The sequence below is a fragment of the Sebastes fasciatus genome, chromosome 21 (assembly GCF_043250625.1).
Source record: "Sebastes fasciatus isolate fSebFas1 chromosome 21, fSebFas1.pri, whole genome shotgun sequence".
Lineage (NCBI taxonomy): Eukaryota > Metazoa > Chordata > Actinopteri > Perciformes > Sebastidae > Sebastes > Sebastes fasciatus.
In genome coordinates, this window is record NC_133815.1 from 20,884,356 (window position 1) to 20,906,887 (window position 22,532).

General features: G+C 40.5%; 1 protein-coding gene and 1 long non-coding RNA gene across 2 annotated transcripts in view; one reads left to right on the forward strand and one right to left on the reverse strand.

Moving 5' to 3' along the window:
* Positions 1–3,501: 3,501 nt before the first annotated feature.
* The window catches only part of LOC141759892 (receptor activity-modifying protein 3), a 40,341-nt gene continuing 21,310 nt past the window's right edge, over positions 3,502–22,532 (forward strand). Inside the window, exon 1 of the mRNA XM_074622370.1 lies at positions 3,502–3,933. Coding sequence (XP_074478471.1) covers positions 3,882–3,933 — 52 coding nt within the window. The 5' untranslated portion in view covers positions 3,502–3,881. The remainder of the gene's footprint in view (positions 3,934–22,532) is intronic.
* The window catches only part of LOC141759893 (uncharacterized), a 488,172-nt gene continuing 474,314 nt past the window's right edge, over positions 8,675–22,532 (reverse strand). Inside the window, exon 2 of the long non-coding RNA XR_012592223.1 lies at positions 8,675–8,720. This is a non-coding gene — a long non-coding RNA (uncharacterized LOC141759893). The remainder of the gene's footprint in view (positions 8,721–22,532) is intronic.

Below are 22,532 nucleotides of genomic sequence, written 5' to 3' on the forward strand. Positions count from 1 at the left end.
TATCATTGTTGTAGGTCTATGGTATGACAGAGTATTAGGGCCACATTGAGGAAAACAAATAAATCTGAGATTTCGAGAATAAAGTCATAATATTACGAGAATAAAGTCATAGGTTTACGAGAAAAAAAGTCGTAGTATTACGAGAATAAAGTCACAAGTTTATGAGAAAAAAGTCGTAGTATTATGAGAATAAAGTCATAGGTTTACGAGAAAAAAGTCGGAATATTACGAGAATAAAGTCATAGGTTTACGAGAAAAAAGTTGTAATATTACGAGAATAAAGTCATAGGTTTACGAGAATAAAGTCATACTATTACGAAAATAAAGTCATAGGTTTACAAGAAAAAAGTCGTAATATTATGATAATAAAGTCACAAGTTTCCGAGAAAAAGTCGTAGTATTATGAGAATAAAGTCATAATATTATAAAGCAGTAATTTTAAGTGCTATTTTCTTTTTTTCTCGTAAAGTTATGACTTTATTCTCATAATAATATGACCTTTTTTTCTCATAAAGTTATGACCTATTCTGGAAATCTCAGATTTTTTTTCCCTCAATGTGGCCCTAATACTCCGTAGTACATTTGCTCTTTGGCCCTCACGGCATTAGACTTATATACTTAGACTATAAACTGTGTTACCTTCATCACAATGCTCAAATGTTTTGCGGCTCCAGACAGATTTCTTTTTTTTTTTTTTCTGCTTAAAATATCGCTTTTGATAGTAAAGGTTGCTGACCCCTGCTTTAGCTGCTTGGTACTGAGTGCCATTCTGCATTGGCCAATACAAATATACTGTGGTGATAAGAAAAAAAGTCCCAAAGCTTTTATCAAAGAGCTAATTTTCCCAAATTATACTCAGACATGTTCCTGTTTTTGCAGATTTCTTTTGAGTGCAAAACCTTAATTATAAACTCTTCCATAAATCACACAATGCACATGTGCTAATTCAGAAGATTCAAGTCATAATGACATACATATATCAGCTAGGCATCACACACCTATCCTAACCTCAAAACAAATTAAATGAAATGTGGCCTCAAGCGCATTCATGGTATTTGGAACAATAGATTCCAACAATTCCTCAGACATCAACCCCGTAATCAGTAGTTCGCGAATGCATGCGATTTATTGGATTGGCTTTTGTTCTGGGTGCCATCTAAAGGCAATGTGGGGTTGTGGGAACATGTTTAACCTACTTTTACAGACCCAGATTTGTTAGTGCTTATATCTTTGATAAGTGGTGCATAATTCCAGGGAAGTCAGTTGGAGTTTTGGTTCATCAGAATTGAGACTACACCATAATAGTTTTATCTTTTGCTTTATAAAACATGATGACATGAAGATGATTTGTCATCCGTCAGACCTCCACCACCTGCCAGAAACTCTCTCTATACAGCTTTGGTTTTTAAGCAGGAGGAACAGCGCCCTCTTCCTGTTCTGACTGTTGCTTTCATTTCTGCTGGCATAAAGAAGGAATTTAACCTATCTGCAAGCATCTGGAAGTGTTGTTTGTGCTAAAATCAAGGTGAAAATACTACATAATCATATATAGGTCTCAAGGTCATATAGGTTTCGGAGCGTCACGACGGCCGTTCCTCATTTGCATAAAGTTGAGGTCCAGTCTACTTTATGCAAATCACGGGCATCTGACGCGACTCACTGCCTCTCGAAACTCCTGAGAATCCCTCAAAATAAACGTTGTCGATCCAAAATAAAGACAGATTCAGCAACTGTGTGGCTTATTTCTCAAATGTTTTCAGAAACACACATTTCGGTGAACAATTTTCGTGAAATAAGAGAATTTTTTTTCCAAATGAGCCGCCATGTTGTTTACAGTTTGAAAGCTGGGAGCAGCAGCCCACGGAGGGAAAGCGTTCGTCCAATCAGGTGCCGAGTTTGTTGTGTCTAGTGGCAACCAACGAAGCGTCCAATGCTGGGAAGCGGACACATACCATGACACACTCATGGGGCTTTGGCAGTCTTGAGTATCTTCCAAAGTCTTTTTCAGTAAACAGTCCCCTCTTTGTGTTTCCTTGTTGAGCTGCAGTGGAGGGATATTAACACAAAGAGGGAATTCTGTACTGAAGAGACTGTAACTGTGGAAGATATCTACTTGATATGTCTAACCCTGGGTTCACTATAGGCCGCGAAGCACTGCGCTATGTTAATTACACTAGAAGCACATTTCTCCATGCCAGTCAACAAGTGATTCTGCTCTTCTGCTGTTTAGAGCTCATTCTCTCTCTCTGTCTCTGTGTGTCTACTCCTCTCTCTCTCGCTCTCTGTTTAGACACAACTGACAAATATGTGGATTAAGTACGTAATTTAAAAGACACAAGGCTATTTCTAATGAATATAGTGGATGGATTTTGAAACGTGACTGGGAATGGGATCAGAGGAATTAATACGGCACGGAGAACAGCAGGGAGAGAGGGGAGGGAGGTCAAAGGTGTTTGTGGGATGCATATTTAATCATCTTATCAGAATCAGATCATTTATCATTTAGCCTATAGTTTATAGTAGATTATCAGTGTGTTATCCTGCCAGATTCGCTAACGGCACGTGGAGTAAATAGTCACATCCTGCTGTGCTGAATCCAGACTGAGCTGGTCTGTTGTTTTATCGAGCTGCAATTTAAAAGGGAAACCAGAGGAGGTCAGTGTTGTTTTACAGAAGAAAAGAACTGCAACCAACAGCGGTTCAGTGATTCAACCTGACGGATTAATTTTAATCCAGATGATCATAGATCATAATTACATCAGAATTATATCACAATTATTACGTTTTTATGTTTAATATAGTATAATTTACAATTTAATGTAGTATAATTTACAATTTAATGTAGTATAATTTACAATTTAATGTAGTATAATTAACAATAGGCAAAAATAAAATAAATAGTGATGAATAAAATAAATAAAATGTAGTTGTGTAAGCATGTGTTCAGATGTCTGTTATAATAATAATAATGATAATAATAATAATAATAATAATAATAATAATAATAATAATAATGATAATTATAATAATAATAATAATAATAAAGACAGAATAATTTACAATGAAATGGTCATAATAATAAAATAATAATAATAATAATAATAATAAAACATAAAATATATAAAATAGTTGTGTATACATGTGTTCAGATGTATGTTATAATAATAGTAATAATAATAATAATAATAAAAATAATAATAATAACAATAATAATATAAAAGACAGAATAATTTACAATGAAATGGTTATAGGTAAAATAATAATAATAAAAAAATAAATAAAAAAATGTGTTGTTAATGCATGTGTTCAGATGTCTGTTATAATAATAATAATAATAATAATAATAATAATAATAATAATAATAATAATAATAATAATAGTAGTAGCTTGAGTCTTGTTGGATCTTCTGCATTTATCCACTATAGTCTCACATTTAAATTTCTCCAATCCACTGAGGATGAGAGGGAGTCAATGTGCGCAGTTACTCAGTAAACATAATCCAGTGTCAGTGTTTCGGAGGAGCCCTCTCATCCTCCTCCTCTCCTCTCGTCCTCCTCCTCCCCTCCTCCCACAGAGGATGCAGGACAGCGTGGAGTGGTCCTGAGCTCTGACTCCTGACTGACTGACTGCACAGTACAAGTGATCATCACGAGGAGGACAGTCAGAAATCACTCTCTGTGATCAGATTGATTTCCCCCCTCCACCTCCATCTAAATCCTTCCCTTCGTTAATTTCCACCCTTGACTCGCGCGACAGCATGCCGGAGCTCGGACTTGCACATTTGGGATGATTTCTTCCACAATGGTTCGCTTCAAAGGTGCATTTGCACGGAGCTGCAGTTGAGGTTTTCATCCAAAGTCCGACTGGATTCTCGCAGCGTGATGGATACAAATGCTTTAGCAGTACTGAAACTTTTTGTTGTTGGGATTTTGGGTGAGTAGGATTGATTTTTCTTTCATTTTTGCAAAATCACATGTATATACCTGGATTGTGTGCAGGTAGAAATGTCATGAGCAGTTATTCCCACTATAGCAGTAAATCAATGCTCCTTTATAAGTGCTCTACTGTACATTGCTTCTATAGATCACATTATGTGTCCCTCAGCACTGCCTCAGTGTGTCAGGTTGCAAAGTGCACACACTAAGGATTGCTATGAAGTATCAGGAACATGAATCACATCTCACATCTCACATGCACTGAATGGGGAATATACAGTATACTGCACCTTGTCATCATGCCCCAGTGGACAGACCTGACCTATATCGTGGCCAATGGGAATTTCTGGATCTGGCTCATTAGCTGGTGCTGCAAGGATGAAATCATGTATGAAATTAGGTTTCATGTGTGTGTGACTGGTGAATCCACTCACTCACTCACTCATGATTAAGATGTTTGTGTTGATGCCCTGGGGATGTATTGTGTCCTGCTTCCATATTGACGCCACAGAGTGATGCTGGGCGTTGATTGAGATGAGTCAAAGCGTGAATCTAGATAATCTGCTGTTGTTATCCTAAACCATGTTATGTGCTGTAGTAGTAATAGCAGAGTATATAGAGGCAGTACTAGGCCCATATGACTCAGTGGTGGTGAAGAGGAGTTTCAGATATTGAGCTGATGTGCAGCTCAGTCAGTGACTCGCTCCAGGAGCTGGCTAAATAGGGCTGAGTGCTCTTAGTGAGCAGTCGTTGAGTTGATATTTGGTCTCGGCGCCACCTGGTCTGACGCTGATAGAAGTTACCTGACTTCTTCCCGCGAAGTGGACACATGAGCCAGGCGATGTAATTTCAAGGTCTGTGGTTCAGAAGGACTTCAAACTCTAGAGGAGTGTTGCTGTTTTCCTCCGGAGCGGTAAACCTAAACGTGGATGAATGTTCCTTTACAAAATGTTGCAAGCACAGATTGATATGTGCTGGGTCCAGGCTTCAAGGCTAATGATACACGTGACTGTTTCCAGGAAAAGCTGGGGCCCTGTGTGATGAGAGCTTCTTCTATCTCAGTTCTAATAAGTAGTAGAAAAAGAATGGTGAATCTGCAAAGAAACAGGAAGATTTTTACTGATTGTGCTAATTTATCAAATTTAGCATTGATTCCTTGCCAGCCAAACCATGTCCCAAAAAATAATAATAATGCTTCTAGCACATTAAAGCTAGCCCTGTTAAACGTCAGGTCTTTGGCAGGAAAAAGTTTTTTAATCAATGATTTTATTATTGAGCACAAGCTTGATTTTATGTTTTTAACTGAAACTTGGTTAGACCAAAATAACAGTGCAGCTGTTCTTATCGAGTCAACTCCTCCCAACTTTAGTTTTATGAGCGAAGCTAGAATGCATAAGAAAGGAGGTGGAGTTGCCATGTTGTTTAATGATTCTCTCCAATGCAAACAGATATCTTATGGACATTTTGCTTCTTTTGAATATGTCGCTCTTCAGCTGAACTCCTCTTCTCGAGCTTTGTTTCTCAATATCTACAGGCCACCTAAATACTGTGCAAACTTTTTTGATGATTTTACTGAACTGCTGTCTGTAATTTGTGTTGACTTTGACTGTGTAGTCATTGTTGGTGATTTTAACATCCATGTTGACAACCAACAGGACAGAGGGGCCAAAGAACTGTGTCAGGTTCTTGATAACTATGGAATGAGTCAGCATGTGATAGAGCCCACACACAATAGGGGACACACTTTGGACTTAATCATATCAAAGGGCCTGAACATTTCCAAGGTTGTAGTGATGGATGTTGCTCTGTCTGATCATTCATGTGTATTCTTTGAGAGTACTCTTCCTGTGCACAGAAATGATAAGACAGAGGTAATCACAAAAAGGTATATCACTGAAAATACCAGTGATCAATTTGTTCAGGCTTTCTCTTCCACACCCACCCTCCCCTGGACCTCTGTCAATGAGCTTGTAGATAATTTCAATTCTAAAATGACAAATGTTATTGATACCATTGCACCCAAAACGGTGAAGATTGTCTCTGGTAAGAAAAAATCTCCATGGAGAAATACCATGTTGGTAAGAAATGAAAAAAGAGAGTGTCGAAAAGCTGAACGCCAGTGGCGGAAAACAAATCTACAAGTTCATTATGACATCTATAAAGAGAGACTTTGCATTTATAATTCAGAACTGAAAAATGCAAGGCGGTCCTTCTTCTCTGACATCATCACCAAAAACAATAACAATGCACGTGCCCTGTTTGCTACTGTCGACAGGCTAACAAACCCTCCTGTGTCAGTAGCCTCTGAATTTTTATCCTCCAGGGCCTGCAATGAATTTGCTTCCTTTTTTACAGAAAAAATTCACAAAATCAGACAAGCAGTCACTTCCTCCATAGCAGGTACAGGATGTTTGTTTCCCCTGCGTCCACTTAAACCTGGCGCAAATACCATGACACAGTTTTATCCAATAAATCAGACATACCTGGAGGAAATCATACAACATCTAAAATCCTCCTCATGCTGCCTTGACATTCTGCCAACAGGCCTTTTCAAAAAAGTATCAGATTGTATGGTCTCAGAGCTTTTACAGATTGTTAATGCATCTCTTGTTTCAGGAGTCTTCCCACAGGCCCTGAAAACTGCTGTCATCAAACCACTCCTCAAAAAGAACAATCTGGACTCATCAATAGTAAATAATTACAGACTGATATCAAATCTTCCATTCTTGTCTAAAATAATTGAAAAAACAGTTTTTCAAAAATTAAATAGCTTTCTGGCGCTAAACAACTCTTTTGATGTCTTCCAGTCAGGTTTTCGACGAAACCACAGCACTGAGACTGCTCTTGTTAAGGTCTTCAATGACATCCGATTGAACACAGACAGTGGTAGAACTACGGTTTTAGTTTTACTGGATCTCAGTGCTGCATTCGACACGGTTGACCATAACATATTACTAGACCGACTGGAAAACTGGGTGGGTATTTCTGGCATAGCACTCAGCTGGTTTAAATCCTACCTAAAAGACAGGGACTTCTTTGTGTCTATAGGTAATTGCAAATCTGAGCTGAACAAAATCACATGCGGAGTTCCCCAAGGCTCCATCTTGGGGCCTCTTTTGTTTAACATCTACATGCTCCCACTGGGTCAGATTTTTGAGAACAACAAAATAAATTACCATAACTATGCAGACGACACACAAATTTACATAACTCTATCACCAGGAGACTACAGTCCAATACAAGCACTGAGTGAGTGCATTGAACAAGTCAATAATTGGATGTGCCAGAATTTTCTTCAGCTGAACAAAGACAAAACTGAGGTCGTAGTTTTTGGAGCCAAAAAAGAAAGATTAAAGGTTAGTGCTCACCTACAATCTGTGATGTTAAAAAGCTCAGACCAAGCCAGAAACCTTGGTGTAGTCATGGACTCAGACCTGAGCTTTAACAGCCATATTAAGACAATTACAAAGACAGCCTTCTATCACCTGAAGAATATAAGAAGAATTAGAGGACTGATGTCTCAGCAGGATTTGGAAAAACTAGTCCATGCATTTATCTTCAGCCGACTTGACTACTGTAACGGCGTCTTTACCGGTCTTCCTAAAAAATCGATCAGACAGCTGCAGCTGATTCAGAACGCTGCTGCTAGAGTCCTCACTAAGACCAAGAAAGTGGATCACATCAGTCCAGTTCTGAAGTCTCTACACTGGCTGCCTGTCTCTCAGAGAATTGATTTCAAAATACTGCTGCTGGTTTACAAAGCACTAAATGGTTTAGGGCCAAAATACATTTCTGATCTTCTGCTGTGTTATGAACCATCCAGACCTCTCAGGTCATCTGGATCAGGTCTGCTTAGTGTCCCCAGAGTCAGAACTAAACATGCAGAAGCAGCGTTCAGTTTTTATGCACCAAATATCTGGAACAAGCTCCCAGAAACCTGCAGGACCGCTCCAACTCTCACTTCTTTTAAAACAAAGCTTAAAACTTTCCTGTTTGCGGGTGCCTTTTATTCTGACACTGCACTATAACTTTTACTCTTTTGAGTTTTATGCAATTTTAGCTTCTATCCTAGCTTTTATTTTTAGCTTGTTTTTATTTTCTAATCTTTAATGTTTTAATGTTTTTATGTTTTTATAACTGTTTTAATTATTTCTTAATGTTCTTAGTGATAAATGTTGCAAAAGTAAAGACTTTCTGTTAAAGCGTTTGGAACGCTGCGCTTGGAGCGCTAGAGTAGTGCGCTTGGAGCGCTAGTTTTTAGTAACGTCTGGGACGTTAGAGAAGTATTTGGAACATTAGAAAAGCGTTTGGAACGCTGCGCTTGGAGCGCTAGAGTAGTGCGCTTGGAGCGCTAGTTTTTAGTAACGTCTGGGACGTTAGAGAAGTATTTGGAACATTAGAAAAGCGTTTGGAACGCTGCGCTTGGAGCGCTAGAGTAGTGCGCTTGGAGCGCTAGTTGTTAGTAACGTCTGGGACGTTAGAGTTTAGTAAAAATAGCGCTTGGAGCGCCTGTATGAGTGTACATTAATAACTAGTATTCAGAGGAAAATTAAAACTTACTGTTGATACTGGGCCAACATCGCTGGAACATCAAAGTGTCCAGTAGAAGCTTATGTTGGTAGGATCACAGCGAGGGGCATAGCGACCCATTTACTCTGAATCTAGTTACTGTCATAAACTGAATAAACCTGTGTGATTTTTTTCTTGAATGTTTCTGTAAAGCACTTTGAATTGCCCTGTTGTTGAAATGTGCTATACAAATAAAGCTGCCTTGCCTTGCCTTGCCTTGCCTTGCCTTGCCTTGCCTTGCCTTGCCTTGCCTTGCCTTGCCTTGCCTTGCCTTGCCTTGCCTTGCCTAAATAAGGAAAGCATGGATGCAACACACTTTAGGATGTATTTTTGCAATTTAAACCTTTTCCAATCCACCCCTCTTTACCATATACACATTTTTGTCTTGTTTAGGAGGATCCAGGGAATATTTAGGGGGAGATAGCAGGTCAACTCTAGAGGTCACTCAGCACTGTGTGTCAAGTTGTTCTAGTCAAAAATCAGAAATAAGAATTAATAAATTGAACAAAATAAATTCTGAAAGTGTATAAAGGTTTAGAACGTTATGATGGAGGTATATGATGGTGATCTCCATGCTCTATTATGTCTCATAAGTTGTTGCAGCAATTTTTGGGTTGATACCATTTGTTACACAGTTTTGGTGCTGAATTCAACCATTTTATACCACTTGAGAATTGATAAAAATGATCAATTATCCCTACAAAATACCACATTAAGACAACAAGACATTGAGGAACACCGTAGAAAAATCCATGCTGTGATTTGGGATCAAAAACTCTTGACATTTGGAGATTTTTGCCAAGAATTGCATTTTTCGGCGACTGGATGGCAAGCACTTTGGTTCCAGAAACTACTCAGAAACCCCCTTATTGTCAGTATACCTAGGAAAGCCATCCATTCTCTGAATGCTTTAGGTCTGTAGTTTGTGGCTGTAAAGTTTCATGAGGCTGTGATTATCCTAGAGGTCACCACAGGTCATTTTATACAGTGAGGTCAAGTTTTAAAAAAAAATTGTCTCAATTTATGAAATGGCATTATCACATGACTACAATTTGGCTCATTGGATCCACAAGAGTCTCAGCTTTAGAGTGATACACAATTTATGTAATTCCAAGACTGTTTAGGGACCCCAGGATGCAGAAATATTCAAACATACCATTTTAGAATAGGCGAATATAACACATTTATACTGCATACAAAAAACTTTGTGGTTTCTGTGTGTGCTGACTTGACTATGACTTGCCCCAAACTGCATGTGATTATCATAAAGTGGGCATGTCTGTAAAGGGGAGACTTGTGGGTACCCATAGAACTAATTTTCACTCACATATCTTGAGGTCAGAGGTCAAGGGACCCCTTTGAAAATCGCCATGCCATTTGTTCCGCGCCAAAATTTAGCCTATAACCACGTTATTTATCCTCCTTCCTGACAGGTTAGCATGACATGGTTGGTACCTAATGAATTCCTTTGGGTTTATAGTTTCATTTGATACCAGTATCTCCACTCTCACTCAGCTCTAACACTGAGCCTCTGAAAGTCAGTAAAGTTGGCCGAGGGCGCCGGCGCCCTCAAGGAGTAGGATGTGGTCCACGTCAAGCCAAGACCTTCAGCCTGGACTCCCCTGGAAATCTGCCATGTAACAGCTGTGGCTCTGCAGCACTGTACAGCCGAGCAGAAAACTAGTTTAGATTGTGACTTAAAGCGTGCTTTATGCTCGGTGTAATGGAAAGCAGGAGAGAAAAAAAAAAGGGTTATGTGTGATCAAACTGACTCATCTATGTTTTGAGAGTACAAAAATGACCAGTTTCACTGCAGCTGCTGCTGTTATCAAAGCAGTGAGAGGTTAATATTTCCAAGCTGTAAAGACATGCAGCGGTGGATTCCTAACAGCTCTCGTGTAGACTAATGAGTTTCCCATCAGCATCCCCATTGGAGAGAAGAAAGGTGGAGGCCAGATGCAGTGCGTTCAATGAGAATCAGATCATTCTGATTGCTTTCGGTTGAAGGCCAGTGTCCTCGATGCAGCAGTGTAAGGTCCCCATCTGCAACACAGGAAAAAAAAGAGCGATTCCCACTGACTGCAGAGCATCTGCTTAGCCCCATAAACAGCTATTCATACGTTCTCACAGCAAGAGGAAAAGGCCTTGGGGTTCTTCTGTTCCATTGACATCTGCAAAAGAAAAAACATTGTTGTGAATTATTTTAGTATAATGTCTATTCATAGACCCTTGGTGAGTTGTCATGTGCATTGAGCTCAATTCAACGCATGTGGCCGTCTGATGCCCATATGCTGGTCTTTTTCTTTTACACATGGATGTCGTTATACACGGCGATGTTTATCACCTGCACATTCCAGGAATGAAATGCTTTCAAGTTTAGTAATTAAGGTAAATAATTTGTTAAAGGACCAGTGTGGAACAATAAGGGAATCTATCGGCAGAAATGCAATATAATATACACCGATCAGCCGTAACATTATGACCACCTGCCTATTATTGAGTAGATCCCCCTTTTTGCCGCCAAAACAGCCCTGACCCGTCGAGGCTTGGACTCCACTAGACCTCTGAAGGTATGCTGTGGTATCTTTAAGTCCTGTAAGTTGCGAGGTGGGGCCTCCATGGATCAGACTTGTTTGTCCAGCACATCCCACACATGCTTGATTGGATTGAGATCTGGAGAATTTGGAGGCCGAGTCAACACCCCAAACTTGTTGCCATCCACATGATGTAAAAGAAAACGTGATTCATCAGACCGGGCCGCCTTCTTCCATTGCGCCGTGGTCCAGTTCTGATGCTCAAGTGCCCATTGTAGGCGTTTTTGGCGGTGGACACAGTTCAGCACGGGCACCCTGACCGGTCTGCGGCTAGGCAGCCCCATACGCAACAAACTGCGATGCACTGTGTGTTCTGACACCTTTCTATCAGAACCAGCATTAACTTTTTCAGCAATTTGAGCTACAGTAGCTCTTCTATTGGATCGGACAACATGGTCGAGCCTTCGCTCCCCACTTGCATCAGTGAGCATCGGGTCTGACCCTGTTGCCGGTTCACCGGTTTTCCTTCCATGGACCACTTTTGGTAGGTCCTGACCACTGCAGACTGGGAACATCCCACAAGAGCTGCAGTTTTGGAGATGCTCTGACCCGGTCACAAGATGCTCTGACCCAATCACAATTTGGACCTTGTCAAAGTCGCTCACATCCTTACGCTTGTCCATTTTTTCTGCTTCCAACACATCAACTTCAAGGACGAAATGTTCACTTGCTGTCTATTATATCCCACCCACTGCCAGGTGCCATTGTAACGAGATAATCAATGTTATTCACTTCACCTGTCAGTGGTCTTAATGTTATGGCTGATCGGTGTATGTTTTCTTTAGTGTATAATCACCTGAAAATAAGAGTCGTATATATGAGCCGTTTATATCTACATAGGGAACGGTTCCTCTCTTCACGGATCCGGGCCCATGTTTCTACAGTAACCCAGAACGGACTAACCAAACACTGCGTTAACGTTTCCTGCTTGGGCCGGACTCAATAACTTTACTCGCTCCGGAGTTAACCCCCGTCCTCACTCCACTCATCTGCTGGGAAGCAAGACACAGGAAAGCTCTGTATGTCTTGAGGCGCTGCAGCATTTATTTCCGCACAAACTGCAACTTCCACGTTACGTTCACTTGATATACTCAGAGCTGAACTAACTCTGTCTTCTGCTCCACTAGCTCACTTATTCGCTCGGACACATTCGCCGCCGCTCTCTCTCTCTTGCTTCATCACTCACTTCCCATGTACACACACTCCTACTTGAGTAACACATTACTTTCTTTATATATGTATTATGTATACAGTATATGCAGTCTATCTATGATTTATTCATCCTAATTGTCCATACTGTAATTCTGCCGCGTTGATCTATTCTGTGCACCACATCTATTGCATGTCTGTCTTTACTGGGAGAGAGATCCCTCCTCTGATGCTCTGCCTGAGGTTTCTTCTATTTTTTCCCTGTGAAAGGATTTTTTAGGGGGAGTTTTTCCTTATCTCAATCAAGGGCCTAAGGATAGAGGGGGGTCATATGCTGTACAGATTGTGATGTGTGATATTGGGCTATAAATAAGGTTTACTTGACAGTGACACCACTGACCAGTTAAAACCATGTATTCCCAAATTTGGAAAATTAGAATGTTCCTTTATGGGTTGAGAAAATTCTCCTACTTCTTAAGATAAATAAAGTATTTAAAAACCCATTGGAATATCTGAAAAATGCATTGTCACAAAGCTGAAAATGTTTGTTTTTTTTAATAGAAAATTTGATGTTTTGGACAGTGACAATTTGCTATTTGTCCAGCTGTCTCAGAAAATGATTCAGTCATTTTTAAATGAAAATAGGAATATGAGACTTACATCTTTTGTTCGAACAAATGAGCTTGGGGCTGAGAACAACACGGGGGACGTATTGCGAGACAGACTAACATATTGCTGGTTTTGTTCTTTTGATAGAATTTGTTGACTATAACAAAAAAATGAAATATATTACAAGCCTTATTTTTAAAGTACACAGTTAAAACAACACACAGATGTGGGTGTCAAAAGCTACATGGACTCAGAGGAGGGATGTCCAGTCAGAATTTAGAAAACCTGCCATCTCACCGCGTTAGAAATTTAGATTTAAAGTACCTTGTAAGGTCTCTGGTGTTCACTACACTCACAACCACATGAAGAAGCAGCTAAATATCATAAGAATATCTAGGAATTAGTACCCAAAAGAGTCAATGCGAAAGTTAAAACCATTGCAAACGTGCTTGGTGTAACAAAGCCTATAGTTCTACAGGTAAAACATGTTCATAGACACTGGTACCGTTGAGCTTCCTCCATACACCTCAACTGCGGTGGAAGCATGTTAAAAGCATTATTAATTTTTCAGTTACCTGTTAAAGATTCATGCACCAGAAAGGTCTTGAACTTTGTCTCTTCACTCATCCTGCTCATATCAAAGTCTAACGCTGACATCTCACTGACTCCCAAGTCACAGAGCGTGCATGTGCCTGACTAAGCACCATATGGTCAGCAGATTGCAGATGTGTTTTATACTTTATAGATGTGCCCATCAGCTCATTGCTTATTATCTGTTACGACTTCCATTCCACCATTCCATCTGACCACTCCTTATTTAAAAGTTTCAGTAAAAAAGGTACCAGAAGATAAATTATTACCTCCGCCAAGGCCGAAGGCCTAGGAAGGATGTTTACTCCAAAAGTCCACAATGGATTTGAATAAAGTTTTTTTGGAGGGGTGGGGTGTGGCACAATGAACAATCCATTAGATTTTGGTGGCAATCCAGATCATGATCCAGCTTCGTGAATTTTTTTAAGAACTCCACAGGCTTTAAGACATGCGCGGTGTAACTGATGATGCGTTCATGACACGTCACCCTGCCTCTTTCGTTCTGCCTGGAGAGAGAGGGACGGAGAGCGAGCGGAGGGTGGAGGGGGGAGGGCACCTGTAGATTCAGCGTTTTTTTCACATTAAACTCGGTGAAATTACAGTTGAGTTCGACCAGAGTAAAATAGTAACGATGACGGTTTAGGTGAGTTTTACTTTGTTTCTGTCCAGTTTGAATGAAGTGTTTTACGACGCTTCGCTGCGTACAGCTGATCTCAACATAAACAAAAATACACATGGATGATGGCACAAGGTGCACGGAGAGGGGGGCGGAGGTCTGCGCTCTCAATCTTTATTACACAGCTTTGTTGAATACTCGATTCTGATTGGTCAATCACGGCGTTCTACGGTCTGTTATTTCTTTATAGCAGACTGCTGCTATGTATAACAGACCGTTGCTATGGACGCAGTTCTGATCTCGGCGTTTTCGTGTCAAATCATTGATTTCTTAAGTAAGTAGCCGTGTAATAAGCGGGATAATGTACAGCGAGCGGGTGCATTATCCCTTACATGAAGCAGCTGGCTTCAATAATCACTCTCATGACGTCATACGTGCTTAAAAATGATGCAAATAAAACACAGTAATCTGTATGACAGCTCAAATAATCTGAGGAAGAGGCGCTCATTATCTGATCTCATTTGCAGTTTCAACATCATATTCTGATATACTGGCTCCTCGAAGGAGCAGCAAGAGGGCAGAGTTGGAGGAAGATGGTCGTTAGTTGTCCCTTTATATCAGAGTACTGATCTGACAGAGAGGTGGTTTTCTGCCAAAGGCCAGTCAGATTTCCTATTACAGAAAAGAATAGGTGGTAATGAGCACTATTAAAAGGAACTGGAAGCGTAACCGATGAATGAAATGAATGATGACAGTCTGAAATTAGCTAATGATGACAGGAAAGGGCCACGTTTAATGATCAGAAGTCATTTTATTCACATTCACTCATTTGGCTGTGCGGCCAAAAAGTAATTTTCTGCTGAAATGAGTCAAAATGACTGCAGCAGACCCAATATAATGACTTTATGTTGTCAGACAAATTGAATGTGGAAAATACTCACATCTGTCTCGGTTTCCCAGGCAGTAATCCACCGTGCCCCATGTGAATCAATTGTTGGTCGATACTTTTCAAAGCATGCTGAGATTAACCTTTAATTAACACTCAAACAGCCTTTCCCATTGTGAAACGAGATCCGGACTCATGTTGAGGTGTTAAGGGAGTATGCTTTGGCAACTGAGGAGAGCCCTTTGTTAACATTTTCTCACCACAGACACATAGTGGTGTGCAGTAGTCTGCAACAGCTGTAAGAAGTTGTAAAAACATTACAAGGATTATTGATGAAGCTCACTGGCAGGGTTCATGCTGCTACTAGTGCTCAGGTTTTTTTGGAACATGAACGATTTTTAGTATTTAACGCATTACTTAGGGACTGTATGAATATTATTAGGGGAGAGTGGGGTTTAGAAAACGGGGAGGGTTAGGTACTGTATTTTTTTGCTGAGTGATGTCACTCGTCAGACGGTGTTTGTTAGGGATGGAATACTAGTGCTATATTAGCATAGCATTAGTATAAAACACCTGAGTCTCTGACCGAACTGTCGTGCCAGTGTTGCATTATGGGTAATGTACACGCCAGGTTTTGACAGGGAAAAACAATGTGTGGATCAAAAAAGATGACTGTCTGGTACATGCTAGCTTGGCGGTATGTTGTGAGCTCTTGCTAACGTTATCTACTCACCGATAACATTACGAAGCCAAAATATTCCTTTTAATAACTAATTAAAACCAAACTTATCCGAAAAATTAACACTTGAACATAAATCAGCATAAGAGCGACCTAAAATGACAGAAATCATCTTTGGGAAAAATGTATTTGACATGGAGGGGGCGGGCTTTATGACTTAAACTGCAACCAGCCACCAGGGGACGATTGAGATGTTTTGGCTTCACTTTTGTGGAGCTGTCATGTCGTCCATCTTTATATACAGTCTATGGTGTGGAGGCTTTAGAGTTGTTCAAAGGCACCTTTGACGGAGCTGTGCTGAGTAATAAAAGTAACATTAAAAGTGACTAATTACTTTTGCTGTTGAATAATTTGTAGTGAACCGGTAGGTAATGAGCAGTAATTGATTGCAATTTTCAAGTCAGTCAGTTTTATGGTTTGTGTGTTTTAGCACCAATTTGCTCGATAAGAAATACACCTACAGCAGTCAGACAGTGTATTTATTCATGAATAGACCTTGTTATAGTTATTACAAGGTGAGCGACCAGACAAATTAGCACGCAGGTCAGGGTTTTAATTAATATACTTGAAAGAGCAAAGAGAGCACAGACACTTCCACAAAAGGGCTGCTCCAGTTCTCTCTGGTATTGAACCCTAACAAAGATGTCAACGACGGTCTAGATTAATTAATGCCCTTTTAACACTCCCGTCTGTCCTCACAGTCTCCGACCCGGTGTTGCAATTTCAATTTATGACTCTGTCACAGTGTCTCTGTCTCTGCATACCAAACTTTCTCTCTGTCAGCCACTTCGCCTCCTCTGCTGTCTTTTCTCTTTCGCCCTTTTGTCTGTCAGACAGGCAAGTGAACAGCTTGTTGGCACTGAGACTGCCTCCAATGGCAGAGGTCTTTGGCACTGTCTGCCGGTCAAACAACTGACAGAAAGAAAACCTTTTTTCTTTTGCTCATCACTATAGCATCCCTATATTTGTTAGGCGCCACTAAATAAAATGTATTATTATATCACTCTCAATGTCTATCTGTCTATTCGTATATCCATTAACTCCCTGATGAGAGTTTGTCCATAGTCGGAGTGATAATGCATTCCTCTGCTGTCCTCTGGCTTTTATCACTCAGATTGTGTTGAGGGACTGTAATTAATGGCCAGAACAAGTTGACATATTTATAACCGATCGGCTGCGTGGAGGACGGCATCACTCACAGGGGTTTAAGTGGTTACTGCCGCTGTGTTTCAACAAGTTTGGACATTTAAGGAAGAGTGCATCAATTTGATGTGTCATTTTGGCCGAAGGAGGCAGAAAAGCAATCAGGTGTCTTTTGCATTTGTCATTGAGCCCAGTCCGAATTTAAACAGCTTGTTTATCTGAGAAGAAACCCATTTAAAATTGGACCTCCAAATTTGCATCTCTTTCTTTGTGTAGCCATGCAACTGTGACTACTGTCAGGAGCATTTGGTGTTTTTCAAAAAAAAAGCCTACATAAAGTGGATAATTAATGCCCAAATGTTTGCTTTTTGTTGGAGGCAAGCGTTCCAGTGGAAATAAGAGTTGCTTTTGGCCATTTTTGGCTTTTATGTTTTTGAATTATACACTTGTCCAGAGTTGAAGAGAAGTGCACGGGGAATACTGATGGAAGCCTGAATTGTGTTGCCTCTCTAATGCTATTTTTCCAGTTAATTATCCTCGCTAACGAAGAACGATTGGGAATTTGTGTGCGCCGATTCTGCCAATTCACAGTGTTATAATCGCCTCCTTATCTGTCACCAACAGCCTGTACTGGTGTGTGAGCACACAACTGTTTATGCTCCTATGAGCACTTTTCCACTAAAACAAATGCTGAAAAGATATTTTTAATGACACTATTTTGTTTAGATGTTCCACCTTAGACAAAAATCTTCATGAGACACTCAAGTGCAGCCCGCAAACAAGCCGTGATAGCTCGTAGACAGATGGATTCTCTCCACAGGGGCCTATTCCGCTGAAGCTTGGCTGCAATTTTCCTCTCCACATGGTAAATGGGCTGCATTTATAAAGAGCCGTTATCCCAAAAGCCCTTCACGGAGCCTCATATTCACCCACGACATGCTGTCGAAACACCAACCCCGCAATCACAAGCCAACCTGCTCCACCACCTGCCCTACATACATACAAACAGTGTAATAGGTTAAAAAAAATTGCATTTGTCTCCGGAAAGTTCCCCCCCCCATCATGGATTCTCTCCTCTCCGCCACTGGCATTTTATTTCTGTCTGCCTCCGTCATGGTCATCCAGCACTCCACCTCTTCTCCTCCCCCTCTTCCTGCTTTTGTCTGCCAAGTACCCCACATCTGTGTCATTCTCCAGTCTCCTCTTCCTCTCCCTCCTCCTTGACCCCTACACTCTGACAGAAACAGCCTGGATGCTTCCAGGCCTGGAGAAGGGAATGTCCTCCTGGGTTTATCTTTTACTGCAAGTAAAGAAGCGATAGTCTTCACCGTGGTTTCATTTTATCCTTGAGAGGACAGTTGTGGATTGAAAGGGAATCAGTGGCAACGTGCACTAAACCATAAAATGAAAGATTTTGCCTTTAGTGCAATATGAACCCTCCAGATTTACCTGTTTCTCCCAACGGCTCTCTCTCTTTCAGTCACCTTCACAAAGTTTCTGAATTTCTGTTTGCCTCACCTGGCACACCTGCTGCTAGTTGCTGAATAATAATAATCCCCATCATCAGTCAATCACCGTGGCCTTTGCTCACTGTGAATCCCACCGGCTTGTTTTCATGAGCTCTGTGTGAGAATAGAAACTCGTCACATAGTTTCAACTCAGTTTTCTCATCTACAGAGGGAGATGATTGCTTTTGTCTGTGAGTAAAATAACTTCCAAACTAAAAGTCGTGGACATTTAAATGAATCCGACTGGGTGTCTGGCAGCTCTGTGTCTCTTGTGGCTGTGGGCATTTTCAGAAATGCTATTCATCAAGGCTGAGGCTTTCGGAGCAGCAGGCAGCTGGTAGCCATGGCTGACTGAGTAGAAATTAAGATTTAAATGTCAAGTATAGGCTGGATATGAGCTGGCAAACTTGTTGAAATATTTGTCAAAGCAGAGCTAACCAGACAGCTTGCTTTAACTAGTTGCTAAAGATAAAGCTACTTGGGCTCCGTTCCAAGTTAGGAAAATAAAGAGAAAATTCAGAAAAATATATGGAGCCGTTTTGTAAATAGTGTATAATATTATAATGGATCATAAGATTCATTACGATAACTTAAAGCTGCAGTAATCAATATTTTATATCAACAATGGATCAAATGACTATGTATAATGCAATATGTGTCACTTGATAATGATGAACCCACAAAGAATTATCACCCGACTTTGCCCCTTTACTCTCAGCCTTTAAGGACATTTTAGCGTCTTTCAGCTAATTGTTTTGGTTTTCCGGCCCGCAACTTTACTGTTTTGGTTCACTCCCACAGCTCTCATCTGCGTTATTTCCAGCAGCAGGCAGCTGTTTTCTGCAAAAAAAATAGCTCAGATAAACCCAATGTACGCTACTTGTCCACCACCAAACGGCAGAGAGACATAGTTAACAACTAGCAACATAGTGGAGCATTTAGCTTCTAAAAGCCAGACATTTTCTTCAGGAGTTTGTGAAGACCAAAAACAAAGCTAAAGGAGAGCAAATATAGGACTTTAAGCCATAGACTGTATATAAGAAGTGGACATACTCACCGTGACGTCAACCATTGGTTTTTGTGCACGGGTTTGAAGCCACGAGTTCGTAATTTTGGCTGTTGCCGTCTTGATTTTTGGCCTTTGGTTTTTTGCAACCAAGATGACAAGACAAGAGAGGGTGGAGCTAAGTACAACCGAACGCTGAATAAGACATTTTTAGGCAACCAAAATGTTACAATTAACTTTCATGAAGTGAAAACACACTGTGAAAGGGTTAAATTTGTAAGAGGAAAACACGGACAACTCCCAGACCAGACGACGCCCCGGTAAGGACCTGTCAATCAGAAGGTATCCACCCTGTTACGACTGGGAAAAACCCACAGGGAACTCAAATGCATGACTCAACACAAGGCAGGTGCCATCAAACAGTCTTTACTTGCCAAAACAGGTTTGGTACACAGGTGAGAAGTCAGATAAAGGCAACCAGAGCCGACACGGGGAAGGCAAAAACGTGGTCAGGGAAAAAAACAGGCAGAGTTCAGAGAAAAACCAAGATAACTAACACTAGGAAATTGCTGGAACGCTTGACTCGGCGGACAAAGACGAACTGGCCCAGACACAGGGAAACACACAGACTAAATACACTGGGGAGGTGAGTCCAATGAGGGCGGGGCAGGTAATCACACACAAGAGCAGGAAGTGAGGTTTCTGAAACAAGAGGAGAGGTGAGTAACACAAATTAAAACAGGAAATAATTACTGAATATAATAAACAATAAAACACATAACCTAAGGAACAGGACGAGACATGCCCTAACAATGCCCTAAAGCATACCCTGCCTTATCGTCTAATTTACTCTAAATGGGACCATAATTTACTAAATGAACATCATGCTGTATTGAAGAAGACTTGAAACTAGCGATTGAGACCATAAACTCATGTTTACAATGTTTACTGAGGTAATAAATCAAGAGAGAAGTAGGCTCATTTTCTCATAGACTTCTATACAATCAGACTTATTTTTGCAATCAGAGGAGTCGCCCCCTGCTGGCTGTTAGAAAGAATGCAAGTTTAAGGCACTTCAGCATCGGCTTCACTTTTCAGACCCTGGAGGTTGCCGCCTGCTTAAAGCTTGTTGCGCTGCTCCCAAGTGGCCCAAAACATACAGCTTTAAGTCTTAATAAGATATTTTTGTTTCTGATGCTTATCTCCTTCCAAAAACAATGTCTTAGTTACTCAGGAAAACCCACACTGTCAACTGTTTCTTTTGGAACTGCATGTAGAAAATGGTAAAAACTGTCACTTTAATATCTGATATCAGCCCGTTATGATAGACCCCCCTATGTATGGAGAGGGGTCCTTCATGAGCACAGCTACAGAAAAACAGTTTTAAAAAAGATTTCACTCTCATAAGCTTTTATTAGTCAGTGCCGCTGAAGAGCAATAGCCTGAATGCTGCCTCAGAGGCTTTTCAACCCTGAGAAGAAAATGTATTTTGGGAGGGAAAACAATGGAACATAGCAATTTTTGGATAATAGTGGAAAGAAATATAAGCTATTTAACAGTGACAATGAACTTCAACAACTTTTATTAGCCTGGTATAAATGAGTTATGTCTACTGTAATAACTTATTATTAGTTGAAGCACAGTCCAATTTCTCAGACTGAGCAAAACTTTGTACTCAAGTCAATACAAGATTTAGTTTTATTTGCTGATGCACAGAGAAGTTTATTACAATAAACTCAGACACTGACATTTCATAAGAATATTGCCAATATTGTTACTCAACAGTTTCTCATCTCTTTTCTAACCTTGGACCAGCAGAGAATCCGCTCTCATAAACTAACAAGAAGTTGCAGTGATGCTCTGAGACCTAACGTGACCCAGACAGGTCGGTGTTTCCATCACAACAACATCCACTCCTTAATGTTTTGTCAGATGAGGACACCACGGTGGCCTCTTTTGGCAGCCATTTTCTACAAGGTCATTCGTTTTCCTGTCAGAGAGCACGACAGATAACAGGCATGACCGCCAGTCTATCACTGTCTGTCTGTCAAAGACTTATTACTGCCGCAGGGTCGACGTCTGAGAAGCTTGTGGAATCAATGCTGTAGCTTCTGCCTTGAGCTTGTTTAATCCCCGTCCATCTTTAATGTTAAAGCTGCTACACGTGTTATTTCAACACTGATACATCCGTATGATAAATGAATAAGATAAGACTAGAGAGAACTGGCAATCTATATTGCTTCAGAGCACAAAACTGATGGAAAATCCCTGCCTACATGTTGGCATCCTTTTAAGCCAAAGAGAAAACAAACTACCTCAATGACGAGGAGGAGGAGGAGGAGATAAGCAGCGACATCCTCTGTGAAGAATGTGGGAAACACTTGTGCTATCATGTGTGTGAGGCCACCAATCATCTGTTTTTGTTTGTTCATCATGCTTAATTTGATCACCATTGTTAAATTAGTTTTGTGATGGAGGTCTCACAGTTAGTTTAACAACGGTGATGAGGAGGACGTGTGTTACTTGAAGCATTTTTCAGATGTAAAATGGTGTTATATCTGCTCGTTCCTCGCGTGTGCCCACTTCAGCACCTGACATTCACTTTAACTCTGCTTCTGCGTGCTGTAGTTAAAAGGCTTTCTATTCATCTGAACGGAATTGAGAATATTTCTTAAAAGCCAGCTGTCTGCCTCGGTGACCTCAGTCGGACGACCTCGGTCATTGTTTGAGGAGCTGTGAATAACCCTGGATATGAGAGGAGAAACAATGTAAAAGCAGACAAGGTTTTGATCTTTCTAAAGAGTATTTTGGTGATATTGAATGTTTTTCTGCGTGACATAAAAGGAATAATATTGTGATGTTTTTGTCCAGATTTATTAGAATTTCTGCAAAAAATCTGCTTGTGAATGCCTCACAAACTTCTCTGTTTCTTTGCTCCCTTACGGCCTGCTTAGATGTCATCTGCAAACAAAATAAACATTTCCTTCAGAGGGTTGCACTCTCATTGATCTAGCTTGTTTCAGTTGTTTCTCTGCAGATGGTGAACACGGGTGGGGGGGCGGCATGGCTTGAAAAGCCAAGAACTCAGTGATCTTCAAAGTAGAGCGGGAGGTCAGAGTGTTATTCATGAATGCTGAGTGCTGTTTGCAGATGTAAATAAGCCTCAATTTTATTCAGAAATGCAGAG